Raw genomic sequence first — 24,715 nt, 5'->3', positions numbered from 1 at the left:
GATCCTATGACGCTGCTCTGCTGCATCGTGCAGATCAATGACGCTCTGCTGTCAGTCTCTGCACAGCTGGAGAGCCTCACAAGGTTACCGGGGAGGAACGGGCCATTGTGGCTCCTGTGTGTCCTGCACGGTCCTGCACCGTGAGGCGGGGCCGGGCTGCGGAACACCGGACCCGCCCCGGGGCTCACCACCTTCAGCCCCGGGGCTCACCACCCCACCTTCAGCCTGGGCTGCCAAAATGTCCTGCTGCCGCTGCTGCTGCGGCGGCTGGACCTGAGCTGGATGGAGCTGAACAGCTTTACAGAAGCGTCAAGATACACAGATAACTGAGTCAGAACCGGAAACTGTATTGTAGCCTTTCAAATTAAAAGCTTTAGTTGACTCGTTACCTGCATTTTACTTGCAGAATTGAGTCACTTGCACTATTTATGTTTATTCTTGTTATGTTTTAAGTATAGTTTACTGTATGTTGCACTATTGGAGGAGCCTGCAACTACGCTGTAGCTATCATGAATATGACAAAAAAAACATTGCATCTTAAACTTTTTTAAAAGAAACTTATCTTTGAACGTATGGGAGAAATCAAATTAACTCGGCCGGTTCTACCACACTATTTGACTGAGGTAAGGTAAGGTACCCCCAAGGGTAACAGAACTAGGCAAACAACATTTAACATATTTATACACTGTTGTATTAGTACTTTTATTTTATTATAGGATCTGAATACTTACACCACTGGTTAATGCAAAATGTAAGTGTGTATTGATTAATTATAACATAAATCTTGCATTTCAAAAAAGACTAAGAAGAAAATAATACAGGTTATTTCGGTAAGCGAAAAGGTAAACAACAAAGTTAACCTACAAATGAAAAACATACACAAGAGGATCACATTATATAGGCCTACTATAAAATAGTTTGTATGAATTAGTAGTTTAGTTCAATATTTTACAACAGGTTTTCAAATGTAATACTGCTTGAAGATTTACATTTAAATATATGTGTTTAAATGTAATTTAAAATGACACTTTCTTTTAGAATTATATTTTATGAATGAACACATTTATGACATGTTTAATTCTGGAAAAATTAAGTAATTAACTGTTGGATATTTTTAAACAAATCGTGTTCTTCGTTTAGAATATGTATTAAGATAAAACTGAAGTGTAGCAGGTGGTATTTAATTTTGAAATACACAACCGGAAGTGGTGGGTCTCCATTCTGGCTGTCTTGATGGTGCTTCTTATTTTCCCCAATATTAACCTTTGGGGGAGGGATCCTTGACTACGGCAACTACGGCAGACTACAGGCTGTACTTTCCGACTTGCGCTGTGTGAGTTAGGCAGCAGCGGAGGGTCTATCTGAGGAGACTCAAAAATAGCCCTCAAAGGCGATTAGGTATGACGGATACTCACGGAGGGGCTCCACGGGAGGACTGTACGTAGAGATGAGGATTCCTCCGGTGAGTAAATGTTTTCATGACATTTCTTACACTGTCTGTTGTTGCTCTGACGTTACAACCCGCCATTGCAACGGCAAGTGTTGTATTAACTAAGCCAAATAAGTCAGTGTGGATGTGGGGTTGCATGGTCTGTTTGGCTAGCTAAACGGTGAGTGACACCGAGAGGGGTGATGCACTATTTTACGTTCAATTACACAACACGCTGCTTTACGAGCTGTGGCTAAACATTCACTAATAAAAACACTAGCAATGCAGCAAAAAGCAAAATGTACTTTTTATGACTGCGAGAAATAGGCTGAGTTAACATGAGGAGGAATGCTTTTTTAAATAACCGTTAAAACCGTTAGCCACAGAATACCCGTTAAACCGTTAGCACCAAGCCCACCGAGCAGCAGACGGTTGGTTGAGTGTCCGTCAGAGGAGCACGTCTCTGCCGTCACTCGGAGCACGACTACCCGCTAAACCCTTGGAGCTAACCCTAGCCACCTTTTCCTCCTGATACACCCTGCTGCTGTACAGTGGGGTTATTTATCCTCTAAATATTTCATCATATTGTTATACCCGGCTTTGTTATAACTGTTTTGTAAACTTAACTCGTGGCCTTTTGAGGTGTGGACGTTACATTCAGCTAGCAGCTAATACAACTAATAACCTAAGTTCTGGTGCAGATAAATACACCTCAAATGTCGTGTTTGTAGCTGTTTTTTCATGATATACCACCTTTAATAACAAAGAGAAGCTTCCCATGGCTTAACCCAGTGTACCTGTGAATAATATTTACTATCTGAGGCTGTGTTTGGCCTGTAGGCAGCAGGCGCAGAGTGCTACTTTATGATTGCATAATCCAAGCTAATGGTCATTTGTGTTGCTCTGGAGAGTTTGTTAGTGCCATGTTTTTTACATTTACCTCATCATGTCATCTCAGGGCTTTTTATTTAAGAACTGGAGGTGCATTCATAAAAAAAGCAGTGGGCCCATCCCAGTGCCAGCTTGAATAGTCATCACCAGTGAGTGTAAAACGAATTTGTCACTGAAGAGAAATCCAGAACAGATAATATCAAAGCTTCTGGAAAGGCTTTACTACATAACACTCATCATTGTTCTTGGTATCTCTCCAGCTTGACTGAGTGACTGTTCAGGGCATTTGATTTTTTTTACCTCACTACATCCTCAAGCAGACTGATCCAACAGGCATGCAAAGACCAGCTCTCTTGTGTGCAGCAGAGACTTCCCAGATGTAGGTTACTGTACGCTTTCAGAAGCTATTACAAGTCTCTCCCTGATGGCAGCCCGGCACAGCAGCCTGTCTCCTCTCGCCTTTTCTTCTGTCGTGTGGCGGTTAAATGTAGATCAAAACATAAGGGAGAAAAGAAGATTATAATAGCTTTGGACACTTCATGTGAAGCAGAGTAGCTCTTTGTAACAGGAGGACAAGCCGCTCTCTTTACTTTTCCCATCTTCAGATCTCAAAGGATTTGCCATTATTAACCTCTCTTTTCAAATTATTGACAAGACTCATCTTTTAAGGATACAAACCTGTGGCTTGTTTTTCTTTTAATGTTTATTTCTGAAATATCTAGCTGTACTTGGGAATTGCAACTTTAAGTACTTGCAGGAGGAGGTAGACAACTCCCAGTCAGGGCGTTAATCATTACATAGTAATGTGTCAGTCAGGTCATGCGATCATGCTGTGAGAAAGTTATGTCAGTCCATTCTTAAAGAGGAAGTGATCATTGGAGGTTTCCTGTGTGCACTCGGAGGCGTCTGGAGCTCGTCTGTGCCGGGTATGGATCTATAAACGCTCTTATCAGGATGTGAGCCTGCAAACCTGGGACGTTTGTAGCACCAGGAGCAGTAGAAGAAGAAACTTTGTTCACAGGTCTGATTTCCTGTAGAACTATTTACAACCACTATCACATTCTCAAGGAGAGCTTAAACGTAAGAGTTTTGTTTCACTTAATCCAAAACATCCAGTAAGTCATCAGTTTCAAATGTGTTACTGAAACTAATAATCTCTCAATTCTTTTTTTTGCATTTAATCATTTTGCTTGTTTTATTTGATCAAAAGTCTAAAATATATATATTTTTTCAATATTGATCGCTTCCTTTATCTTTTAGTGTAAAATAAACATTTCTCAGCGCCTTCAGTGATGTCTTTAATCATCCAACCAATATTACAAAGTCTTAGGACTTTTATTTTGTTGTCACATGGCAAATCCTTATGTCTGTGAAACTGAAACATTTGGGCTTTTTGCTTGAAAAACCCCCAGAAATAATTAGACCGTTATAATATATATTATATTTCATAACCGATACAATGATTGTAACTTGGGAATTCCACATAATGTGTGAGGAAGTGATGTGGTTCCCTCACAGGAAACAACAGCAGGAAACCGAGTGTTGTTCTGACAGCGAGGACCTAATGAACTGTGGTAGCATTCTTGTAATCTGTCCAAGCCTCCTCGCTGTTTATGCCCTTGTCTTATTTAATTTAGCTGCCATGCCGGGATGTCCAGTCAGGCATGCTTTATCGTGTTAGTAGTCCGTTAGGCCATTTCATTATTAGCATGTCTGGCTTACACTGGAGGCTGCAGCGTGGCTGTGGAGGGGATCCTCTGCAGTTCTGCTTAGTTTAAAATAGAGTAAGGTTCCTTGTCTGGTTCTGTCATTACAATGTCAAGTGTCATCTTTTTATAACAATCTACAAAATATATATCCAGCTGCTCTAGTTTGAAGATTTGCAACATTACCATATGTGTATGCAATTTTAGATTAGATATCTCTTAGTCTTGTTAGCCTGATAAAACAAGTGATTTGAAAATGTCCCCTAATTTTGTGAAGTTTGTGGCTCAAACAATCACTACATTGATGCTGAAATAGTGAGGCCTATAGAAGTCAGTTAACAACATCAATCTGATTATTTTCTACAGTCTATGGGTTGAGTTATACATCAAAAGTCTATGCCTTGCTATGCTTTGAGCTACATTCTAACAGAGGTGGTGTTTGGTAAATGCTTAAAGTGGCAATGCTAACATGCAGATGGTATAAAGGTATATTGTGTTAGTTTAGTGTGTTAGCATGCTAATATTTAATAAATTCCCCTTAATGCCAAGTAGAGGTGGAGTTAGCTACGCACGTATTTTTTCACAAACTATTAGACACAATTTTGATCTGATGATGGTGCAAAACTTCAAGTTAGCTGATCACCAAAGTAGTTACAGAATATAACTGGGGAGGATATTAATGTCTGTACCAAATAACATGGCAATCCATTTGATACATATTATAATATTCCACCCTGAAACACCTGCAAACCTCTTCAAAGTCAGAAGGGTTTTCCTCCCTTTGAGCTTTGCCACTATCATGGCTAAAATAATACAAGTTGTTTACTGATAATAACAACAGCTTCACAAACATGAACAACTGCTTGATTTTTCACAATGTTGTAAGAAATGTGAACAATTGAGCTATTTGTCATAAGCATTTCCAAGACAATATTTAACAAACAAAACAAAAGTTCAGTCTGTAAAATCCATTTGAGGTCAATTAGAATAACTGTCAGGTGTGGTCAACTGTCAATGCACATCTTGATTTTCTTGTTTGACTCACAGCACCACATGTAACTGCTTGCATCTGATCGTTTTTGAGTAGTCTAGCTGAGGAGTAACAAAAGATTTAAAAATGAGATTGTGTAACTGCAGGCTCTCCGACTGACGCTCTCTCATGCACATATGTCTGCTTTAAAGCCTCTCCCCAAGTTTACATGTCTAAAAATACAAGCCCTTCACGCACTTTGACTAAAGATGCATTATTTAACGCCTCTGCTGAGTAATTAAATCTTAATCAGGGACGGGCTCCTGTCCTCATGGAGGTGTATCGTGGTTGTGTGTGTGTGTGTTTATATGTGCGCTGTCCTCTGGTGCTTTTCAGGCTCCTACGGTGCGAGACGGTTTCAGAAATCTTTAGAGGCAAAGCTCTCTGCTGAAGGAAAAGGTGGAGAGGTTTGACAAAGTTAAACTTTCCTGCTTGCATTGTTATGAATTTAAATTGTACCTGCTTTCATCTGTTGATTTGATAAGAAAAGCTAAGGGTTAGGACAACATTTAGGATTAGGGATGTCCCGATCACCTTTTTTTGCTCCCGATCCGATTCCGATCATTTGATTTTGACAATTTGCCAATACCGATTTTTCCCGATCCGATCTTTATGCAATGCATTAAGAGAAAAAAAACAAAAAAAGCATTCAAGTTGTCCCTTAAGGTTATTTTTTTTATTTAAATTGGATATTCTATCCAACATGGATATAGCTTCTTTTTTTCACAGCAGCATTGGATCAGTTCAGTTGTGCAGCATTGGATCAAAACAAAAAGCTTTCAGTACTCGTTAGCTTACTGCTACAATTAAACACTGCGCCCTGTCCACTCTGTTGCCAGATGTGAGAGAAATAAGCAACCAGGTCTATGAAAACAAGCCCCAAAGAAGCAACACATACATGATGTTGTGTAATTTGAAACCAAAACTAAGGCCTCAGGATGACTTCAAGACTTGAACATTGTCATTTTTGTTTTGTAACATTGAATAATTAAAAAAAAAAAGTATTTAAAAAATCCCGATCCCCGATTTTTTTCTCCCAATTCCGATCTTTTGAAAATCACGTGATCGGCTCCGATCCCCGATCACGTGATCTGCTCCGATCCCCGATCACGTGATAGGATCGGGACATCTCTATTTAGGATGTTTAATCGTTTTCAATGCTAAGGTTACAGTTTGTGAAATTAAACTCTATACAGTTAAACTCTTGTTAAAATGAATAGCAATGATGAGTTGATTAGGGTATATCATTTGCTTTTATGATCATATTGCTTTCAAAAATGTTAAACAAATTACAAATAAAACTAACGGACTGAAGCTGCTGACTGGGGTCTGTGGAATTGTTCAACATAGTGCTTGATCTTAAAGAAAATTGCAGTTTTGTTGAAAATCATTACATTTATGATTATTATTCACTGTCAATGTTTTTTCAAATCTCAGTGTATATTTATTTGAGCAGTAGTAGAGTTTCTTGTATTGATTTTGCGGTGACGTCACGGTGTGTGTTGAGCCCAATCTGAGTCATCATACTCAGTCTGGACTGTGTTTGCCTAATGGTTCGTAAGATGCTCTAATTAAAGCGGTGTGTCTTTGTTTCATTCACTGATGGATTATTTATGTTGGCGATATTCTTAATTTAAAGCTTTTTGTAGTCAAAGCTATTTAGTTTTCTATTCTTGGCTTTGGAATGGTTACTGCCATTTGACAGCAGTGTTTCCTTCAGCCTCGTTCCTGGTGCTGCAGAAATGATTTGACCCACGCGGTACACACTACATGTGTATCCTCCTCCTGTCCTGTGCTCTCACCGTTTGGCTGACGTCGTGCACATGCTTGCACCTTAAACTAAGCGGAAAGTGTGTTGACTCGGCTCCTTTCTCCGAAGCCTTCGCGCTGTGGAATATCTAGTCTCTGGTGTAATCCCTGGACGCTCTTGTCCTTATGAGGATGACCCTGAGGTTCAGCATGGCTGTTACTCATTTGCTGCCCCACACACACACACACACACACACACACACACACACACACACACACACACACACACACACACACACACACACACACACACACACACACACACACACACACACACACACACACACACACACACACACACACACACACACACACACACACACACACACACACACACACACACACACACACACACACACACACACACACCATCGCATCCTCACTCCAAGGTCCTCTCATCAGCAAGGACAGACTGGGCAGGTTTACTGTGCAGTGACTCGGGCCTCATCTGATTTCCATTCAGGCCTCTGCTTGCCTTGTCGAGCGTGAATGAGTATTTGCTCACGATGTATGATTATGTGCAATACACATGATAAGCTATATCCACTGTTTTATCATTTAAAACACGTGTTCATGGACTAAACTGTCTCCCCACATTTGTATTTCAATCCTTTATAAAAATGTTATAATGGTGAAAAGGCCCAGTGTAATTTCACAGAGCTCAGGGTGAACTCTTTTATCGTTTTTATCCATCCATCAGTTCAAAAGATGTTATGTTATTGTTTGTGACTAAGAAAAATGGTTAAATCTTTACATTTGAAAATCGGTACATTTTTGGCACTTTTGCTTGAAAAAAAAGTCTGATACAATTTATATGTTTTTAATGCATTTTTTTTTGTTTTTTTACTTTAAAAACAGCCAGCCTTAGCCTGAACCGTAGCTGGATGTATTGACCAGTACAATTCAGATGTTTAATTTGTACCTTTCAATCGCAATCCCAGATCAATGACTTTGCTGGCTTTACTTACTTCAATCAGGAGAGACGGTTTTGATGTAAGAATACATATTTATTGCAGAGATACACAAATTAAAGTAATGGTTATTTTGGCGATTTGGCCCCGTTGTGCAGGAAGTATCAGTCGGGAGGGGACAACCGATCCGATCAAACCCCCCGGGGTCTAGACAGTGGTGGTGGTGAATGGATGGTTGGGTCGGTCTGAAGGGGAGGGGCTTAGCTTGACCCTGGATTCAGAGGGACAGTAGGTGAAAAGGGGGGGAGGAGGGTTGCGTCGAGTCACCTGAAATGACAGCTGTCAGAGGGGAGAGCAGATTTAAAAGGTTTGGCAGAGCGCTATGATAGGCTCTTGGGAATAGAGCGAAGTGATTGGTTAAGCTGGAGAGTGACGCCCCCGATCACTTATTGAGAGGAGAGAGAGTAGTTACATCGGAATAGTAAATGAAGAGTAGAGACGGTCTTCCTGGTTGAACTTGTGCTGAGCTTCACTTCACGATGATTTGTTGCAGTTCATATACTGCAAGCTTCTAGGAAATGCTGTAATCTCACTTTTTGTGTTACCTTGTAATGAGACAAGCAGCATCCTTTTCCACGCAGGATGAGAAGCAGTTAATTGACTCAAAGGTGTTTCCCTCCCTCTCTAAGGTGTGGGCGCTGGGCGCTTGCCAGACTGGGTGAAGTGAGAAGTGAGAGGGGAACAAACCCACCACCTGGGACTGCTGAGGAGGACCTCTGTGCAGGTGAGGAGGGACGAAGAAGCCAGATATAATACATGTATACGTAGGAGTCAGAAATGTATTTAAATGAAGACTATGTCCAAGTTACAAAGCAAACAATCATGTCATACAGAACACGAGGCAATTAGCTGATGAGAACGTTTATGTCCAACTGTTATGATAATGAATTTATCGTTTGAGTCGTATTTTTAAAACTGAAACAAATGATCTGTTTCCAGTTTGAATCCAAATGTTTTTGCCCTTTTTTTTAATATAATATAAATGTAATATTTTGAGGTTAGATGATGGAAGTCAGTTGGAGATGTCACCTTGGACTTAAGGGGAACATAATCATTTAGTACATAATCTTATCATTTAATCGACCATGCAATAAATGAAGAAAAGAATAAGCGGATGAAATGATGCTGCAACACATTTAATGATGGCAAAACTTCAAAGAGGTAGAGCATGTAATACTTGAGTATCCTGAATGCCTCCTTGTTACTATATTCAAGGCTCATAACTCACTCCCTAACCTTCGCAATCATAAAGCACTTTTTGACCTTAGCTATACTTGCCTTTTATTATCTTTGTGGCCCCAGAGCAATCACAAACACACGACTGGTAGGGAAGGAAAATGAGAAGTAAGAGCCAAAGGGGGTTGGAGGGGATGTTTCTACTTAAACAAAGCTGATTGAAGTGAGATATGGGAAAGGAGATATGAAACAGGCCATGGGGGACATTTGCATACTGCATGGAAATGAAAGGATTTGTTATTAAGGACACTCTGTGTTTCTAGGTTCACACGGTCGTCGGCAGCGTGGAGCTTCCTGACCCATGGAGAATTACTTCCAGGCCGAGGCCTTCAACCTGGACAAGGTGCTGGACGAGTTTGAGCAGAACGAAGGTGAGCTCCTCTGTTTAGAAGGATGTGGAAAGGACACGGGGCCAGACAGTGAGTCATTGTGTCTGAGAGATGGTGTAATTGTGGGATTGAAGTTTCCGAGGAGCTGTGGTCAGGATGCCCTTATGTAACCCGTGAGTAAACCATCAGTGTGCCAGACTCAGCCAACACCCCACCAGTTCCTGCAACATTTACAGGTGTCGATTGAAAGTGTGCAGAGAGGAGATGGGGCTAATTGGATTATCAATTTCCCCCGGGCCTGTGAGAAACTGTGTAATTGGTGCAAGACAAGTCTTTTGTGTCTTCTTCACACTTAACGCTGACAATTACTAAAGAAATGGTGTTACGGCCTTTTTAGAGACAGTGCCTTCACAGACTTTATTTATGGTGATCGTAAAGTAAACACTGTGCTGTGTATCGCTCCCAGCTCTCCAGAACAAACGCTCTGTTATTACAGAGACTACAAGACTGCTCCTTTTCTGGATCTATGACTGAAGGTGACCCCAGAAATATGCCAGCCCTCCACACACCACCTATTTGAATGGTTCTCAGAGCTCAGTGTGTATTTTGGCTGTGAGCGATTATCTGTGTGTACTTTGCCAGAGATCCAGCTTGGCAGATTAACTCTGTGTGAGTGAATGTGTGTGTGTGTGCTTGAACCTGGTACAGCGCATGCCGAAACAGCTTAGCATGAGTTCCAGTGAATGAAGGAAAGCACTATACAGTAGCTGACTTGGCTGTAAAAGTCCTTTTGAATACATTTTATAAGATTTTCCGCTCGTATTACCCAGCATTCATGTGTCAGCTAGCTTGACTGATGTCTCCTAGGGGTGGCTGAGCCGTTTGGCCCACTTTCACTGAATTCCCACACTAATTTCCCACTCCCTGACAACCTCATTTCTCAATTTGTCCCCTGGTTTGGCTCTCCCATTTTTAGCTCTCGATCACCTGGGAGTGTGTATATTTGCAATAGTTCTTCGTAGCAGTTACTTTGAGGCTTCCTGTCATGTGTTTAAGGTTCATGATCTTTTCTCCGGGTACAAATCTGGGCTGAACTGAATTGTAGAAGGCTTTATTCATAATGTGAGAATTATAATTTTTGTCATGTCTATTAATGAAAAAAGTGTTTTTACACTTTGTATTTATTTATTTAAATGTGTCAGATGCAGAATAAGCTAATAGTATTATGCTATTTGGAGAATAAGATTTTAGGGGTGGCTGCATAAGATTCTCTCTCAATCCTGTGATCCTAACATTTCCCATAACTTATTAGTGGGAAATAAATAAATACTATGATTTTCAAAATTCACAGCGTGTTTTATTTGTCAGAATTTGTCTGGCTCGATCAGTATTTATTGTCGTTTATCGTTTCAAAAGTAACATTTTCACTGTAGCTGTATTAACCAGGCAGTCAAGCAGCAATCTTACAGCACCATACAAAATATATATATCCTTTATTTAACCAGGTGAAAGACTCCTTCAGATTAAAATCTCTTTTCCAAGAGTGACCTGGCCAAGAAGGGCAGCAAGAAGGAAGTTACAACAGATAAAACACAGACAAGACAGGCAGACAAATACAGCTGTAAGACACAAATCAAATGGCACATTATCAAGTCACTATGCGAAATAAAACAAACTATTAAAAACTGGCAACATTTAAAAAGATTTGTGGATATACGAGCACTCGCATCTGCCAATGGTGTCTTGTTCTCTGTCCTTTTTAAGATGGACCTGAATTCCCCCATAGTGATTCCATCTGAGAGTTTCAGCTCCTTCTGTACATTGTTCCAAGCTGTGGGGGCCGCGTATTTAAAAGCTGTTTTTGTTCTTACGTTAGGAACCAGCATCTGAATAACATCTTTGGAGTGCAGGCCATATAGACTTTCTCTCTGACACATATATGTGCAAATGTAGGAGGGAACCAACCCAAGCAGAGATTTATACAACAACATTTATATAACCACAATAACAAAGAAATGAATGTTTTTAATGCCTATGGTATTATAGAATATAATGACAGACGTTTAACCTTTCATTTGAAACCTCAATAGAAGCTTTTATATGTAAAAAAAAAAAGACTTATCTGCTAATACTTATCTTGTAATATCAAGGTGAAATATTATGCAATGTGCAGCAAAGCCACTATTGGTTCAATGTAAACTCTTCTAGGAGCTTTTGATCAAATAATGTATCAAGAGATCCATGTACTGATCAGTTTTCTTTCTCCCTCCAGATGAGACCGACAATCCCATTCTCTCAGATGCCAAGTGGACCCAGATCCTGGCCCCGCCGGCGCACCTGCTCTCTCTGAACCCCGCCCTGGCCCACGCAGACCTCAGTCCCGGGGAGAGTCCGCTGCCCTTCAAAACCCTCCCCAACTCCTCCAGCACCTCCCCGGGGGGAGACTCAAAGAGACTTCCAGGTCTAGAACCTCCATCCTGGGTAGAGGAGAGGCCGGCAGACGTCCACAGCCCTCCCCTCCCCCAGCCCAACATCGGCAAGCTGGTGGGCACCGACGACCTCTCGCCGCCCCCTGTGACGGCCTGCCCTGCTGTGGAGAATGGCTGTCCTGCAAGCCCAACACTGGGGGGGCTCAGCAAGAACATACATTCTCCTTCAGGCAGACCTCCTGGGGATTCTGATCAGGAATCGCATCGGGAGGAAAGAGCCGACTCGGCGTCAGGAGGAGGCTCCACCGTCGGTCACACTCACTTCACCTTTGAGGGTGGATTAGAAAAAGAAACTCTGGCACTGAGAATAAATCCAAATGTGCAACTAACAACACACAATGGGGAAGATGTCAAACAGGAGGTCTTACAGGACAATGGTCATGAAAAACAGACTGCTCACTTCAAACAGCAGCATGTAGAGAGTCTCCTGCATAGGGAACAAGACATTCGTAGTGATTGTAAGGTGGAGGAGAATGGTGTATCTCCTCCTGACAGGAACGGACTGGATATAAAGCAGAGGAGATGCGGTCCAAAGGGACAGATGGACCAACTCCTCAGAATACCAAGCCTTCCCAATGGTTTAGAGCAGGAGAGCAGTAACCATTCCAAAGCAGAGGAGACGGAGGAGGAGCAGGAGGAGGCTTTTTCTCCCTCTCCTGTCCCCTCCAAAGAGGACTCAGTCACTGAGGAGAAAGAAATGGAGGAAAGCAAGCAGGAGAGCAGTGAGGGAGTAGCAGTGGGGTCAGGTAGCATCCAACCAAAACTCAACAATCGCCTGCAGCCGGTCAGTGTTCCCTTCGGAGGAGCGCGACCGAAACAGCCGGTCAACCTCAAGCTCCAAATCCCACAGCCTCTGTCGGGCCAGGTCCAGAATCAGCTCGCCAACAGCAGGAACAAAAACCATGACAACCAGTGTCGGAGAGGCACGCCCTCTGAAACCACGCCCAGTGGGACTGAGCCCAGTTTAGTGGGGGTGAACGGAGAGGGTGTGGTCCACTCTCCTGCCCCGATGCCCTCGGAGAGCCCGGACAATGACCTCCAGGCCGGCCAGCAGGGCTCTCTGAGCAGGAAACCCTCCAGCTGCCTGGGTGAGGTGGCCCCTGTGTGGGTCCCCGACTCCCAGGCTCCTGTCTGCATGAAATGTGATGTCAAGTTCACCTTCACCAAGAGGAGGCACCACTGCAGGGCCTGCGGCAAGGTCAGTGCTACAGCTGGGAGTCTTCACCGTACAATCAAAATATATATTTTTCCTCTTACCTCTAGTGCTATATATATCAATTACAAAGTGAACTCCTCCATTAATAGATGAACACTTGTTGGGTGTAGTTTGGCAGAAGGTTAAAGGTGGGGTAGGTCATTCACTTCAAAAACACTTTTTGTCATATTCCATGGAATGCTCTTAACATCCCGATAGCAATGAATATATTAAACGCTTTGACAAATCCATACAAAAATCTCATCTCTGGAAGCCGTGGCGCTGTAAAAAGCACGACCAATCATCTGAGTCGGCCCGGCTAAAATAACTGGATGGCCTACCTGCCTGTCAGCCTTCCATCTGTGCACAAACTTATCTCGTGTCCTCATTGGTCATGTGCGCGTTTGTGTGTGTTGGAGGAGGGGCTCTGTAAGGAAGTCTGAAGGAAGTGGCAGATTTGTTCCGGTCGTGTACTTTCAAATTCTAGCGCACTCGAGCTGGTTTCTCCATTCTTACCTACCCCACCTTTTAAGGGCTTAAAATAGTACATGTTTGGTGTCAGCCCATCATAAATAAGGAGACTCAATATTTATACACATTTTAAAAATGATCACGAAACCAATCAGATGAAGTAAGAAATAGCTTTCACAAGCCTACTGTAGCCTGTATGAGCTACTAGAGTGCATCCATTAGATATATGCTGTATTGATATTAAGGTCGGGTGCATGACTTTGAGAAGCTCTTGCCAAAAAGCTCACTGTTACCATGCTGCGTTTTATTATTGCTTACTCCACATGTTTGTTCTCCATAATGTTCACACCTCCCCCGGGGCCTTGTCAGAGCGATAAGCCAAATGATGTTGGCCTTTCAAGATGGGTTTAAAGAAAGCTAAACTTGCAAAACACTTTAGCATTTTCCTGTAGATTGCACATAAGATAGAAAACTAAGAATGCTTGAATTAGATAATGTATGGCGTTTTTGCTTGAACAATTATTTTAGTGATAAACCAATTAGCAAAGGGGTTGTTTACTCATTTTGATTACCTTCTTTTGTTACTTAATACATTGCTTCATCTATAATACACACGTACCTGGAATCATCAGACCTGTAATGTTTGACAATGAAGCAGTTTTTGTTTAGGTAAAAAATAAACGTACGTAAATAAAAGATACAACTGCAAACAAGAGGAAAAGTAAGTGCGGGATAAAAAAAGAAGCAGAAAAACAACTTAAGCTTTACTGGGTTCTGTGTAAGGAGGTGAATGAAGTGATTTGATAGAGGAGTTATTGTGCTGGTAGCTTTCTAGCATTACGGCCCCCCACTCAAGCAGCGGGGTGTCCTCGCAGTGCCTTAAAGTGAAGGTGTGGTCGCTGACACTGCAATAGAAAATCTCCGGACTGCTTCTTAATTTCCCGTGGTGGTAAACAAACACACTCTGCCTCCTGAGCAGGGAGGAGCTGGCACTGCAGCAACACTGACACCAGCACTGGGCCCGCAAACAATATACACAGCGGGCTCCTCAGTGCACCCACCATCAGATGTGAGGGACCAATGTGTTTCTGGATAATGAAGTGTAATGAGGTGCTAATCCATTGAATGTAAAGTACCCTGTGCGCAGCTTTAGCTCACTGGAGCGCTGGCAATACAGGAAATGAGGTACAGGAAATCAATATCCATAAAATGGGACATTTGCGGCACACTTAATCACAACTCATTTCCAATCCTCCACCTTTTTCAAATCCTCACAGTATAAGTAAAATGTGCTTTCTCGAGTGTGCTCATCATTTTGTAGGAATTTAGTACAAATAGTATTTTTTCATTGTGTTTTCAAGGTGTTCTGTGCGGCGTGCTGCAGCCTGAAGTGCAGGCTCATGTACATGGACAGGAAGGAGGCTCGCGTCTGTGTCACCTGTCATTCTGCTCTGACCAGTGGTAAGCAGCTTTGCAAGTAGAAAGTTCAATTCTTTACAATGTATATGTGGCTTTTGAAATGTGCGCTTTGTATATTTCAATGGAACTGAGGATTCTGCTCTAGTCAAAAAGACTTAAACCAGTAAAAACAATTAAAATATTGGTCTAAAAAGATATTTTGTTTTGATCCCAATACTCAAAAGGTTCATATTGTGGTAAACTTAACCTACAGAACTGGTTGTACACAGAAATGAGTTAAATTCAAAGAAAAACATGTGATTTTTGTAATTGCATCCAGTACATGTGAAGCATTGAACTGTATGTAGTATGGGAATGGAGCACAGAGACTATATAAATAGTCCCTTTTCACAGCTGACATTTTGACACACAGGAAAGCACAGGTGTAATGAATGACACAATTACGAGTTTCATTCAGGAGAGTCTGCTGGCTCAATGTAATGACTTACTGCGCCACTGATTGGGAGAAAGCACTCGTTAATTAAATGAGTTTCACCTGTGCTTGTCATAATATGACATTCTGTCAATCGGCTCAATCAGGATGAAATGGACCGTTGCCTGGTTTGTGGTCGAGATCAGATGGCAGCGGCAAGGGTTGTGATAAGAAACTGCAAGTCAAGTTGGACAGTAGCTTAAAATGAATATACAGGAAGTCACCGAAATATTTACACCCTGTTAGAACTATCAGACCATGTTCTGTAGTTATAGTTGCAAATGTGAGTGTATCTGGCGTTGTATTCTATCATTTGTTCTTTTTGTGTCTGCATTGTTGACCACTTTGTAATTTCTTGTTTTGATAAGCGCCCTCAATCACATATGTAGGGTCACAGATGAAACCTTCATAGCCTATAATCTAAAATATTACATACAAAGGGATTTTTCTACAAAACAGACACAAATTAGCTCTTGGATCAGGTGACCGCAAAGCATTTCCCATCATGCCCTTGGGCTTGCAATTGGGGGAGAGCAGCTGGGACGCCTGGCTCTAGAATCTGCGTCCGCCTCAATATCATGAGGATATTGTTTCCCAGTGCGTGACATCATAGCAAGTCAGGCCAAGTCTGGACAAATAAGCCCAGTGATCATTGAATTACCAATATTTGTCTCTTTATAGATTTGGCATTTTCCACTTTCTTTCAAAAAAGCAGTCACCCACACAGCATGGGACATCTGAATGTAGGATTTGATGTATTGCTAATATTACATGTTCTACTATCATGATAGCAAGAATGTGTCTGACCTGTACTGATGGTGTTTTCTCTCTCTGTTAGCTCCATCTTGGGGGACGCTGGCCGCTGCAACCAACCACAGTCCGAACCCCAACAACCCCTCGGAGTACTGCTCCACAATCCCCCCCCTGCAGCAGGCCCAGGCTTCGGGGGCCCTCAACTCCCCCCCGCCTACCGTCATGGTGCCTGTGGGAGTCCTGAAACCAGCTGGCAACGAGGGTACACATTTTACATTGAATAAAAAATGCAATTAATTTGTTTACCTTTTTAAAGTGGCATTCTGTCCCCACTGATTTTAAAGAAATATTTGATATGCTACTTATGATAAGGGTTTGCTTGCATGCAGTTTTCTGTAACCTGGTGACTGTCTCATCTTCAGGGACCCTGACACGGGAACAAAGGAGGGTGTGGTTCGCTGACGGACTGCTACCTAACGGAGACGCATCAGAGTCCCCAAAACCTGCATCATCCAGTCCGGCCCCCTCCCACTCAATGGCCATATCAACGTACTCAAACAAATCCTGCACTGCTGAACACTCCGAGGTACGCTCAGCACGACAAACATTCACCCTCAGCTAATGCTATTAGGTGAGCGTGTAATGTTCACATTAGCTAGTCTGAAGCAACAAAGAACTCTTTCAGTGGGATTCTTGGTGGTTTACCCGCGGGGTCGCAGACTGCAAAACATTCAAAGGAATCATTCCTTGTTTGCTTAATCACATAAAGTTTCCCTCAGAACAAATACAACAAGTAAGTAAGTAAAGTTTCTTTATAAAGCGCTTTATACAAAGTCACAAAGTGCCTGACAAAACAATAAAACATCATCATGGGAATCGTACATTGATAAATGAACACACAAGCCACGTGATAAGAAGTCATAAAATACCAAAACACAATAAAACATCATGGAAACAAAATAAAAACGTAGTATAAAATCAAGCACACCGGTTACCCAAAGCCTGCCCAAACAGAAATGTCTTTGAAGAGCCTTAAAGGAATCAAGAGTCAGCAGACCGTAGATGAGCGGGCAGAGCGTTCCATAGCTTAGGAGCCACGACTTCGAACGCTCGATCGCCGCGGGTCTTAAGGTGGGTACGTGGGACAGACAGTAAATTGTGCATGTGTGACCTGAGTGGGCGTGGCTGATGTATATGGATGAATTAGGTCAGCCACATAAGCAGGAGTCTGACCGTGCAATGCTCTTTAGGTGCTGTAAGTACAGTCTGGTTGGTTCTGTTGTTGTTGTTGTTGTTGTTGTTGCTGTTGCTGTTGCTGCTTTTACACTAATTAGACCTCTGTTGATAGATAATATGATTGTTAGTGATTGCTCAGACGGCCTGCTCTGCAGACAGGACTTGATTTTATATAATCTGACTTTCACATAATAAATTCAGTAATAAAAAGATTTTAATTGACCGTACTCCAAAGCAAGGTAGTCTGACAGGAATAGGAAGTAAGTACGTTTTCTCGGAAATGCAAGCTTTAACCTTAATCTCTTTTTAAATATTACCCTCTTCCCAACTCCCTTATACAAAGTACAATACACCATATTATCATTTAAAAAAAAAAAATGTAATTAGTGTTGGCTATAAACAGAAAGGACTTAAGTCAAAATCCAACCATAATTCATACTGGCAAATTTACTTTCAAAGGCAAAGTAGCCTGATCTACAGGAAGAAGGAATTCTCCCAAGTTTATTTCGGATAAATTCACAAATATAATCTTGGATTTTTTTGGGGGAAAATGAACCCTTTCTGTCCTCCATAATCCATAACGTACACCTTTTTTGTACAAAAGTATTACAAATAAAAAAAACTGAATTGATTAGTTGTTTGGCCATAAGAGCACACAGATGTATCTATAATCTTAATCCAAACCTTTTGGATAATCAGGGTGTCCGCGGGGTCTTAAAAAGTATTACAAGTTGATAAATCAATTTAGCGAAAATGAAGGCTATTAAAAAGTAATAAACGGCATTTGCCAAGGTATTACATGTTCTTGTTTTCAATAAGTATATACATTGTCCAAAGAGGTTGTATTCTACAGTCTGCCTGAATGTAATCATGGCGTAGGTGTGTAGTGTGATTCTGTGTAGTTTATTTATGGCATCCCGTTGGATTGGACGTCATCTGAACAGGACATCGCACGCTCACTGCTTGATAGCGCGCGATGGTCCGTTTACGCCGGTTGTTAAACAACATCGTTATGAGGAAATGCAAGTCTGCGTCCAAATGGATGGAAGATAAGGAGAAAACAATCAATAATGTGTATTCAATGTTACACCAATGTAACCGGTTAGAACTCAAAGTGGCGATGAGGTCTTAGAATGTTTGGAAAGGGTCTTAAAAAAGGTCTTAAAAGGTTTTACATTTGACTTCAGGATTCCTGCATAAACCCTGCTAATGCATATCAATGTATGTTATAACTCACACTCCCCCCTCGCCCCACAGGCCTCTCACACCCCTGTGGCCCCGGTGGGCAGCCCCGTGGGCAGCTCGTTCAGCCTGATCCCGGAGGACGGGCTCCCTCCCATCCTCATCTCCACCGGAGTCAAAGGAGGTACGGGAGGCCACATCACAGGTGCTTGCCCTCATCCTCACCATTCTGCTGCCTCCTCATGGCTGCTGCTGCTGCTGCTGCTGCTGCTGCTGCTGCTGCTGTGTTTGTGCTTGTTCTCTGTGTTTTACATGTGCTCTGTTTCACGGCTCATGTTGCGACCACTCATTGTCAGTGGGGCGGGGGGGAGGAGAGGGATTCGTCATGGGAACGCAGTGATGATGTCCTAAATAACTGGGAGGGAATCTGTTTTCATTTCCTTCACTTGCCTCACATGCGACTCCTTTATCATCCTCACTCCGACATGTCCCGCCCTCGCTCGTTCCCGTCCATTTATCTAACTTTACCTCAACTCCCCCCTCCACCCTTCTCTCCTTCTTTTCCTCCCTCCACCCTTCTCTCCTTCTTTTCCTCCCTCCACCCTTCTCTCCTTCTTTTCCCCCCTCCACCCTTCTCTCCTTCTTTTCCCCCCTCCACCCTTCTCTCCTTCTTTTCCTCCCTCCACCCTTCTCTCCTTCTTTTCCCCCCTCCACCCTTCTCTCCTTCTTTTCCCCCCTCCACCCTTCTCTCCTTCTTTTCCTCCTCACCCCCTGCAGACTATGCAGTGGAGGAAAGGCCTTCAGAGATCGTCCTCATGCAGCAGCTGGAGGAGGGAGGCCCCGACCCCCTGGTCTTCGTGCTCAACGCTAACCTGCTCGCCATGGTCAAGCTAGTCAACTGTGAGTCACCCAGATGTTCCTCTACCACTGTTTGAATATTATTCACACTAGGAACCTCTGGAGGAGTAGTGCAAGGTTCTGCTTGTAAATAATTGGTTTAGTGCTCTGTAGATCTAAGACAAAGGAGAAGTTAATATTTGTACTGCATACATTTTTAATTATGCTTTAACTAGGCTTTTGTCTGTGAATTGCAGAGAAGCCAAAATTATGATTTGTCTTTTTTTGACAATGGATAAATCTCTCAACACCCGTATGAAACAGAACTGTAAACAGATTTACTTTTTCTTTATGGATATTTTACAAATCACTCCCTTTTAAACTTTATTCTTTTTTTAATGTCATATAGTATTTCATACCTGTTTTTAATTTATTCTCTTATTTTTTTATAACTATAATGATCATATAAACGTGTGCCTCGGAAATAATTGTTTACATTAATGGTGACCAAAACGTTTGAGACCCACTAAGATAACACTGAGAGTCCTTTAGCTCACTGAGTCTCTCAGTCTGACAGGAGAGGACTCCACTTTGTTGTTGAAAAAACTCCTTATATCCGTTAGCGTAGCTCGCTAGCACCAGAAGCTAACAACAACGATCTCCGGTACCGGTGCTCTCTCTCTCTCTCTCTCTCTCTCTCTCTCTCTCTCTCTCTCTCTCTCTCTCTCTCTCTCTCTCTCTCTCTCTCTCTCTCTCTCTCTCTCTTTCGCTCACGCACACAAAATGGCTCGTTCCACACACACACAGAGCCGAGCTTTAATGAAACACAGAGACCCATACGTAATAGTGCTGTATGATATTATTTTCGAATCAATAATTTTTCAAAATATGTTTTTTTTTTTTTTCAATAACCATTTTTCCTCCTGGTCTCTCGCGCCCCCCACTTTGAGAACCACTGGATTAACTAGTTAATTCCTTAATACATTTTCTGAGTGTGCTGCCTATTGTATAATCTGCAACAAGGAGCAAGCATAGACTTCCAATGCGTTAAGTTGTGATTTTATTTCCCATGCTGTATTTAAAGTGCTTTGCTGGATGTTCATTTATTCATTTGAGCACTTAGCAGTTATTAACATTTAAGATCTTAGCATTTTAGGCATTACAAGAGGGCAGGAAAAAAAACACCTTGACAGACAGATGGGACATTACAGTTTCTCAATGTTAAATGGTTTAAAAACATAGACACCTAATAATTCACATTGTAGCTCTAACTGTTATCATTAAAGCAATTCTATGTTGCTTTTTGTTTGTGAAGTTTACTAAAAAAGCAAGGAACATGACACACATTTAATTTCTGTCTGTGCATTTTTAATCTTGTGCTGGTGTTGCCTTTATGTAAATCTGACTACAATTATTTCAGACTTGTTTGGGAATCATTACAGAATTGTGCTATATTGAAATGATTCTAAGGAAGTTTACTTTTTAAAATATCTGAAAGAACCATAAGAAAAGTGTATGGCTCTGATGTAACGGTCACGTGCAGGAAATAGTTATTGACTCTTTTTCTGTTCTTCCCCCCCACAGATGTAAACAGGAAGTGCTGGTACGTGACGACGAAGGGCATGCACGCCGTCGGCCAGGCAGAGGTGGTCATTCTGCTCCAGTGTCACCCTGACGAGAAGACTATCCCCAAAGATATCTTCACACACTTTGTGCAGCTCTACCAGGAGGCCCTCAGTGGTGAGAACACAAGTAACAGCTCAACCAGGAGGCACACTGTAAAACTAGTCCACCTGCACCGTGGGCCCCTCTGGAGGGAGATGGCAGCTCATTAGTAGTCATTAGTCTACCTGTCAGGTGCTGTTGTGTTCAAAATGAGCTAACCTTAAAGTAATGTAAGGTGGAGAAATGTCCCAGCTCTATGTTTTGTTCCATAGAGACAACAGATGTTCCTAGTTGTCCTCTATCTGGAAACCAGGTTCCTGTTCACCGCTGCTGAACTGCGTCTCTGCCTATTTCTACTACTACTACTACTACTACCACTACCACTACCACTACTACTACTACCACTACTACTACTACTACTACCACTACTACTACTACTACTACTACCACTACTACTACTACTACTACTACTACCACTACTACTACTACTACCACTACTACTACCACTACTACTACTACCACTACTACTACTACTACCACTACTACTACTACTACTACTACTACCACTACTACTACTACCACTACTACTACTACTACTACCACTACTACTACCACCACCACTACTACTACTACTACTACTACTACTACCACTACCACTACCACTACCACTACCACTACTACTACCACTACCACTACTACTACCACCACCACTACTACTACTACTACTACTACTACTACTACTACCACTACTACCACTACCACTACCACTACCACTACCACTACTACTACTACTACTATTTCATGAAAAATGGTCTAAACATTATCACCCTGCTGTCAGGTCTCCTCCCTCGGGGTGTGACACCTCACCAACGCTTGTCTTGCGTTTTTACCCCCGTATGCTGCAGAGCACAATCGGCTAATATCGGGTGACTTTGACGGCTCGCTCCCCTCAGGCTGTTTCCTTTTTAATATTCTCACTGGAGCAGTTTCAGGCTGTTGGAAAAGAGCCATACTGTGTGTGTCGTTCCTGATTAACTCGCCGTCAGTCAGGACTGGGGAAGAACTGCTGGCTTTAGCAAGTCCCGGCCCCTGAGCCTCGTCATGCCGTTTTTGCAGTTTATGGCATGTAAAGCCAGCAATCCCTCCCGCATATAATTAGTAACATGAACCCTTTGTGGGTAATATGAGGCTCTAGGGCAAACATATCTTTTATATTCATTGCTGTAGAACTCAATTCAGAGTCAGCAAGGCTCCAAACATTCCACAAAATAATCCAAAGTATACATTTAAAGCCTGTTTCTTTCTCAAACATACAGTGCCCAACACACTTTTCACATGTTGGTCTGCATTTACCCCACCCCTTTCCGAAGAAAAGTGTAATATTACTGCTATGTTCTCCCCCACCACCATGCTGTTTCACCAACCCCCCCTCTTTATCCTCACATCTCCTATGCCACTAACCTCTCTCCTCTCCTTCCCTCCTCTCCTCTCCTCCCCTCCTAAAGGTAACGTGCTGAGCCACCTGAGTCACTCGTTCTTCACGCAGAGCTTCCTGGGCAGCAAGGAGCACGGGGGCTTCCTGTACATCAGCCCCTCCTTCCAGTCGCTGCAGGACCTGCTGCTGCCCAACCCGCCCTACCTCTTTGGCCTCCTCATCCAGAAGTGGGAGACGCCCTGGGCCAAAGTCTTCCCCATCCGCCTCATGCTGCGGCTGGGTGCAGAGTACCGCTGTGAGTCAGGGCTACTGGGGTTCTCACTGTAGACGGTAGCATTAGTGATAGGGGACTTAATACAATGTAATGTTATTTTAAAGCGTTTACACACAGTTTTATTCACATTTAGTTTTATTTTAAAAAATCTCTATACACACAAATACCATTTCAAAAGTTCATTCTCGTCCTTGGGAAACGTAGTATTAATATAATACTATATTTGTTATGGAGCTTTCTTTAATAACACATGATCTCCATAAGCAGATTATTGTTTTCCCAGTAAACGTGGAAGTGTAGCTTTTCATATTTTAATGCATTTTGCTATTTTTTCGCTGTTAGAAAAGTGGCTAGTTTGCATTACAAGCAAAGACATCAAGGACATTCTGGGTGACATCCTGAGCAAGGCACCTGGCTACCAGAACTACAAACAAGCTGGAATAGTTTGTAGTTCTTGCTTGTAGTTTTACTTCTCTCACTGCGCTGGATGCAGGAAAGAAAGATTTTGCAGATGATTTTGCAGCTTCAAACTCTGCTTTCTGTTTTCATTTGAGCACACATCCAAGAAATGTATTGCTTTATTTAAATACATTTTGCAACAACATGTATAAGATATCTGCACATTAGGGGCAGGATTTTCCTTTAACAAAATGTATATGTTTCTTTCATGAGAACCAAATGTCACAATTTGGAGAAAGGGAGAGCTTAGAGTGTCAGTGTCCTCTTATGGTTGGTTTGATGGTTTCTTTGGGTAAATATTCCGATCTAGTTTAATCCAAATAGCTTAGTATGTCAGTTGTCAGAAGACGCCTCTATACATCAAACTAGCCTGCGTTTCTCACGGCTTCTCGCATGAACCAGCACGTCTTGTGAGGGGGTTTATCGGAGAGCCTCCTCTCCCCCAAATCCCCTCTCTCTCAGCCGAGCTGCCTGCCTCCGCTAAGCCTCGCCTGCTTCCAGCCCGGATGGAATACATTAACACAGCCACATACGGTCCAGGCCCTTCAACACTAAATACCCTCATCACCTAAAATGAATCTGCCTAACAAACGGTGTAGCTCTCTAAGTCATCACCTCTGACCTGTAGTGGTGTCCAGCGGTTTGTGCAGCACGCCATCGTACAGATCTCCGCTGAACTGCAGATTTGTTTTTTTATTGCTAATGAGAGTTTGGGGCGAGAGCTCTTTTCCAGCTGTTTGCTGAGATAAAGCTACAAATAGTCATCTAAGAAGCTTTGGTTGCTGGTGAAAAAACACCCTTAGTTATCAGTTGTGGATTAGGAGTGTTCCTCTTAACAGCAGGGGGTGCTCTCTTTTTGATCTGTGGTGTTTCTTCAGTTCATTTGCATTAATGAGTGAAGAAGAAAAAAACACAGGAAACGCGACTTGGAAAAACTGGAAACACCTGCAAAGCAAAAATAGGCATGGAACCGAGAGTAGGGAAATAAATACAAATAATACAAACAATCAATAAGAAATGTTTTAACAGCAGCCAAGTACATTTCAAATCATTTTAATGTTTTCTAAGAGCATATGTAATGCCACACATTGTTGAAATATGTATTCTAGATAACATGTTGGTAGTAATACCTTTCCATTTTGGATTTATCAACAACTAACCATTTTCTTTGCAGTCTACCCCTGTCCGCTGTTCAGTGTGCGCTTCAGAAAGCCGCTCTTCGGAGAGACCGGTCACACCATCATGAATCTGCTCGCAGTGAGTGCCTTTTTCTTTTTCTCTTCCTGTATTATTATTTATTTCCAAGGCTTAAGAGTTCTGCTTTATGTTGTTGAGGAATAACATTTGCCTGGAATTCATTTTCCAAACTGTAGTGCACTCTCTGAAGTCAGACAGAGATGACACGTTACCAAGACTGCAGTTGAATA

The 24,715-nt window shown here is 42.2% G+C and overlaps 1 protein-coding gene across 2 annotated transcripts in view; it reads left to right on the top strand.

Annotated features, from left to right (window-relative positions):
• The first annotated feature begins 1,238 nt into the window (after nt 1-1,238).
• Nucleotides 1,239-24,715, top strand: part of zfyve9a (zinc finger, FYVE domain containing 9a) — a 37,119-nt gene continuing 13,642 nt past the window's right edge. Inside the window, exons 1-12 of one of the 2 annotated variants that reach the window (XM_079648937.1) lie at nt 1,239-1,462; nt 8,466-8,560; nt 9,336-9,443; nt 11,674-13,088; nt 14,918-15,017; nt 16,286-16,462; nt 16,623-16,786; nt 18,694-18,802; nt 19,396-19,518; nt 21,040-21,195; nt 22,626-22,850; nt 24,463-24,545. In XM_079648937.1, the coding sequence (XP_079505063.1) occupies nt 9,374-9,443; nt 11,674-13,088; nt 14,918-15,017; nt 16,286-16,462; nt 16,623-16,786; nt 18,694-18,802; nt 19,396-19,518; nt 21,040-21,195; nt 22,626-22,850; nt 24,463-24,545 (2,622 nt within the window). In that variant the 5' untranslated portion in view covers nt 1,239-1,462; nt 8,466-8,560; nt 9,336-9,373. Of the gene's footprint in view, nt 1,463-8,465; nt 8,561-9,335; nt 9,444-11,673; nt 13,089-14,917; nt 15,018-16,285; nt 16,463-16,622; nt 16,787-18,693; nt 18,824-19,395; nt 19,519-21,039; nt 21,196-22,625; nt 22,851-24,462; nt 24,546-24,715 lie in introns of both variants that reach the window. The other variant, XM_079648936.1, reaches the window with a different exon arrangement.

Source organism: Notothenia rossii (genome assembly GCF_949606895.1).
Source record: "Notothenia rossii genome assembly, chromosome: 9".
In the NCBI taxonomy this organism is placed as follows: Eukaryota; Metazoa; Chordata; class Actinopteri; order Perciformes; family Nototheniidae; genus Notothenia; species Notothenia rossii.
The sequence above is the reverse complement of the archived record's forward strand: the minus strand, read 5'-3'. Positions and strand labels throughout refer to the sequence as shown.